This window comes from Quercus lobata, chromosome 1 (assembly GCF_001633185.2).
Source record: "Quercus lobata isolate SW786 chromosome 1, ValleyOak3.0 Primary Assembly, whole genome shotgun sequence".
NCBI classification, from domain to species: Eukaryota; Viridiplantae; Streptophyta; class Magnoliopsida; order Fagales; family Fagaceae; genus Quercus; species Quercus lobata.
In genome coordinates, this window is record NC_044904.1 from 6,732,324 (window position 1) to 6,737,791 (window position 5,468).

At 35.6% G+C, this 5,468-nt stretch overlaps 1 protein-coding gene and 1 non-coding gene across 2 annotated transcripts; one reads left to right on the top strand and one right to left on the bottom strand.

Annotated features, from left to right (window-relative positions):
• The first annotated feature begins 4,236 nt into the window (after window positions 1–4,236).
• Window positions 4,237–5,118, top strand: LOC115994356. The gene has a single exon (XM_031118479.1). It carries the CDS (start codon window positions 4,237–4,239, stop codon window positions 5,116–5,118), a length of 882 nt encoding a protein of 293 aa, XP_030974339.1.
• Window positions 4,291–4,397, bottom strand: LOC115956126. Its single transcript, XR_004084265.1, has one exon. It is a non-coding gene; the product is annotated as a small nucleolar RNA R71 (small nucleolar RNA).
• Window positions 5,119–5,468: the final 350 nt, after the last annotated feature.

Here is a 5,468-nt window from a genome sequence, read left to right on the forward strand (position 1 = left end):
CCCCGTCAAGTTGAGACTTTAATTGATTTTTCAGGGTTAATTTATGTTTGGGGGTGTACATTAGTACATAGGACCAGTTTTACATACCATAGAAACAAGGTCAAACCCTGAAAAAGGAAATTAAGAACCTTCTTGTAATTCATTGTCAAACCCTTCTTTGAATCCTGCTACTAACCTTGTTAGCTTCTTGAACTCCACTTGAGATTGGTCCCGAGCCCGGCATAGTACTTTCAAGACGACATCATCATCTAAAAAGGTTAGTCCTAGGTTCCTATATGTTTTTATTATAAAAAAGCATGTCTTCATGTGTCCTGGGACTGGGATGTCAAGCATGATACATATGTGCTAATGTGTGTTTAAATTCCAGTATGAAGGTGAAGCAAGAAAAGGAGGTAGAGGACCAAGTATATGGGATATTTTTACCTAGAATCTATCCTATGTTGCCTTATTTTCTTTGGTAACTTGTGTTTCATCCAGGACCTTGCTCATTGGAGCACACTTGGTCTAAGTAAAGAGTGCAATGGCCTCTACCTGCTGGAAGATAGCAATTCTGTCTCTTCTTTTGTTTCAACTGCTTTTTCTGTTAATAAAACTCGGCCACATATATGGCACTTGAGGTTGGGGCATCCTTCCAATGCTAAGCTGAATTTATTCAAGTCAAATAATGTACAGATTTGTGATTCAAATGAAGATTTCTTTTGTGATGTTTGTCCTCTTGCTAAACAGAAAAGATTGCCTTTTAATGAAAGTTTACATATTTCTGAGAATTGTTTTGATTTGATTCATTGTGATTTGTGGGGTCCATTTTTTGTATCTACCATTGATTCTTGCAAATATTTCCTCACTATAGTGGATGATTGCTCTAGATGTACATGGGTTTACTTGTTGAAGCACAAATCACAAACTCAGTCCATATTAGAGAAATTCTGCACTATGGTTGAAACTCAATTTTCTAGGAAAGTAAAGGTCATTAGAACTGATAATGGAACTGAATTCATCATGAGTGAGTTCTTTGCTAAAAGGGGCATTTTGCATCATTTGAGCTGTGTTGAAACTTCTCAGCAAAATGTAATTGTAGAGAGGAAACATTAATATATCTTGAATGTAGCAAGGTCACTCATGTTCCATTCTCATTTGCCTTTACATCTTTGGGGGCATTGCGTTTTAACTGCTGCATATCTGATTAATAGGATTCCTAGTACACCTCTATCTCACAAAACCCCTTATGAGGTCCTTTATGGCAATCCTCCTTCCTATGCTCATTTAAGGATCTTTGGCTGCCTTTGTTATTGTTAGGACATATGTAATTCACTTGTTAGGAACATATGTCACTATTTTATGTAATTGGTTAATCCTTTGACAAAACGCACTTTACTTGTAATTAGGTAGATCTAGGTGTTTTTAATACTTCAGGAAACTATGTTTCAAGATCAAGTGTTGAAGTCATCAAGTCTGTCCAAGAAACAAGCTGAATAGTGCAATTTCATTAAAACTCGACAGCCGGCTCGACAGCTGCATCTATCGAGTTTAAGAAAGCTGTTTTAGCCCGTGTGCTTAACACTTATTCAACAGCTCCTATTTGTCGAGGTTTAAGAAAAACAGATTTTCTGCTCTGTTTTCTTGGGATCTGTGAATGTGTCTTTAGGCCTTCTTTTCTCACAACCCTAGACATATAAAAAGATTATTTAAATGGCAGTCAAAAAGTTCACAAGTTGCACAAGTGTTGAGCAAAGTTTGTTTAAGCAAATTGTAACTGGAGATAGAATTTGCCCTAGTTCATTGTTCTTGAAGAAGTTGCTGTGTATGTGCACTATAGGGTTTTGTGACCAAACATCTTCTTGATCTTCATCGTTGGGATGAACTGAAGAACTTTGCAGCCAACAACCTTCTCTAGTTGGTGAATGAAGTCGCGTACTGGGATCTGCGCAATTGGTTAGTCAAGTACTTGGGAACCGTGCATCAAAAGGAGAAATTGTCACTACAGAACAAGTCCAATTGGGTATTGGGGTAAGGGTTCAATTGTAGGTTAGTATAAGGTACTAGGATTCCTTTACTTATAACCGCTTGTTATGATAATAGTGGAATTTCGGAAGTGGTGACCTGAAAATCACCTAGTAGGGTTTTTGTCGTGTAGGTTTTCCCCATTCATAAACAAATCACCGTGTCAAATTTATTTTTTGTTGCATACTTAGTTTATTGGTGATTTGTTTGTACTACCATGCATTTGCATGTTAATTAACTTAATTAATTCACTTGACTAAATTAATTGGTTAATTCATCACAAGGGGTCAATTTGTTTTTGGCCTATTAGTTATGCTTCTACACTTGCACATAATAGGTCCAAATTTGCAGCAAGAGCAGAGAGGTGTGTCTTTCTAGGCTATCCTTTTGGCATAAAAAGTTACAAAGTTTTAGACTTGTCCACAAATGCAGTTTTCATATCTAGAGATGTGGTTTTTCATGAAAACATATTTCCTTTTATTGATGGTAAAGCCTCAATTTCAGACCCTTTTACTTCAATTATTGAAGTTGATGGTCTTGCATCTTCCAGCTCAAGTAATGATTTTTTTGTCACTCCTATTACTATCCAAGATGAGTGATAAGTGTAATTTTTACATGATTTTTATAATCCTCTTATTTATTAAAATTTTTAGTTTTCCTTTATTTCTTTTGATTTGATTTGATTTTTATTTATATTTATCTATTCATTTGTGCTTTGAAGGAATGAGAAGATTTCATATTAATCTACAAGGGCTTTACATGCAAAGTGGCGCTAGGCCAATTGAATCAAGTCAACTTACATCCAACCAGGCATGAATTCAAGAGAAGACCAACCCAATTAAATTTAAGTCCAACTGGAGCAAGGAATCAAAGGAAATTTTCACCAAATCCAAGTCCAATTCGGATTAGGATTCCAGCCTGCACATCAGTTAGTATTTTCAGTATAACTTTGGGCTCAGATGTCCAATCGAGATGATTCAAGTTGGGCTGGAAAGTTAATTTAAAGGGCTACAACTTTGTGTTTACTGAAAGCCCGAATTCTGAAGTTAAATGGGCCAAAATAGTCGGTTAAGTGAAGCCTAAAAATATGGGATTTTCTCCAAACGGGAATAGGATTCCTTGACCTATTTAAAGGCTCTTTAAGGAAAAAAGAGAAGAAAAACCTGAGAGGAAAAGGGTGTGCCACATTGAAGTTTTTTTTTTTTTTTTGGGAGTCTTTCTCAAGAGGAGGATCTGAGGACAAAGGCGAGAGCTTCATGTTGATCAACCAATTCAGATGAAAGACATAAGTTTTATTTGTTTTCTTTTCAATTTTATTATAAACTAAATTTTATTTTCTAGAGCGTTGATGTAGTCTAGCAATGAACACACAATTTATATTCTAAGTTATTTTATTTTTAATATTTCCATGATTGAGTGTTTAATTCTTATTCTTAATGCTTAATATTTCTTTTTACGAATTATTGATTGATCAATTGAATGACAATGAGACCGAGAGGTGATTTGTTATTTTAGTTCTAGAATTAAACACCATTAGTTGAGCGAAAGTAGAGATGCTTTACTGCAATTAGTGTGATTTTTAAGAAAATTCAAAGTACATAATGAGTCTCCAATTAATTAAATTCGCATAGAGATATGGAATTGTTAGTTGAAGATATTTTTGATATTATTCAAGGGAAGATATTGAATACTTAAGGAATTTTTAAATCATCAACGGGAGATTATTGGAATTTAATAATTAGGAAGAATAAATTGTATGGGATTTGTTAGGTGAAATCAATTGCTCTAGATCCATTCTTATTATCTTTTTACAATGTTAGATTTTTACGCTTTGTTAATTCTTTTTATTCGTAGATTTATTTTTTTAAAATAGTTTAATTAAATTTAGATAGTAACACTTCCTTTTATTTTCGATTTTCCAAATAGTAATTAATTTAGTGAATTTTGGTATTCAATAACATGGTTAATCGATGTGGGTTCCACATTCGTTTTCTAAAAACACTTTACTACTTGTTACGATTCTGTGCGCTTGTAGACTATCCAGCAGACTGTCCAGTTTGGGGGGCTGTCACAAGAGGATCCTAATGTCCATATTGCAAATTTCTTGGAGATTTGTGATACTTTTAAACATAACGGAGTGACAGATGATGCGATTCGACTAAGGCTTTTTCCCTTCTCACTTAGGGATAAAGCCAAAGTTTGGTTGAATTCTTTGCCACCTGGCCTCATTACCACATGGAAGTTGGCACAAAAAATCTTAGCAAATATTTCCCTCCCACAAAGACAGCAAAGTTAAGGAATGATATCACCACGTTCATCCAATTTGAGGGTGAATCATTATATGAAGCATGGGAGAGGTACAAAGATTTATTGCGAAGGTGTCCTTATCATGACCTTCCAGCATGGCTTCAAGTGCAAACATTCTACAATGGTCTAGGAGCTACAAGCAGGTCTATGGTTGATGCAGCAGCTGGTGGAGCTTTAATGAGTAAAACTCATGAGGCAGCCTATGAACTTCTGGAAGAATTGGCATCCAACAACTATCAATGGCCTACAGAAAGAGCAATGCCAAGAAAGACAACTGGAGTTTTAGAACTTGATTCTATTACCTCATTAGCAGCACAAATGGTAACTTTGTCTCAACAACTAGGTAAAATGAATGTTAATGCTATTCAAACTAATGTTGTTTGTGATCATTGTGCAGGAAATCATTCAAGTGTCGACTGCCAAGTGGGAAATCCTTTTGCCCAATCGAGTTATGGACAAGCAAATTACTTGTCAAATCTTCAACGTCAAAATAATCCATACTCGAACACGTACAATCCTAGATGGAGGAATCACCCCAACTTCTCATGGAGCAATAACCAAGTGCAGGCTAAACCACCTCAGCAATTTCCACATCAAGAGAAGAAGCCGACACTTGAGGACATGTTCATGCAGTACATACAGAAGACAGACGTGGCGATCCAAAATAACTCAGCTTCAATCCGTAATCTTAAGGTGCAAATCGGTCAGCTCTCAAGCATGCTCACAGAGAGGACTGCAGGAACTTTGTCGAGCAACACTGTCACCAATCCGAAAGAACATGCAAAGGAAATATCATTGAGAAGTGGGTGAACATATGAGGAGCCAAAAGTAATAAATGCCAAACAAGATGAAGCTGTGGATAATGAGGAGTCAAAGATGAAGGAAGCCGAGTCAGAGATGAAAGAAGTGGAGCAAACTGAGAAGACTAAGGAGAATGAAAGAGCTTCAAAATCCAGGGAAGTTACTTTTGAGACTTATTCTCCTTCAATTTATGATCCACCAATTCCTTTTCCGCAAAGATTAAGAAAAAATAATGTGGATGATCAGTTTTCTAAATTTCTAAGTATATTTAAGCAATTGCATATTAATATTCCTCTCATTGAAGCTTTGGAAAAAATGCCTAAATATGCTAAAATTTTGAAGGATATTATATCAAAGAA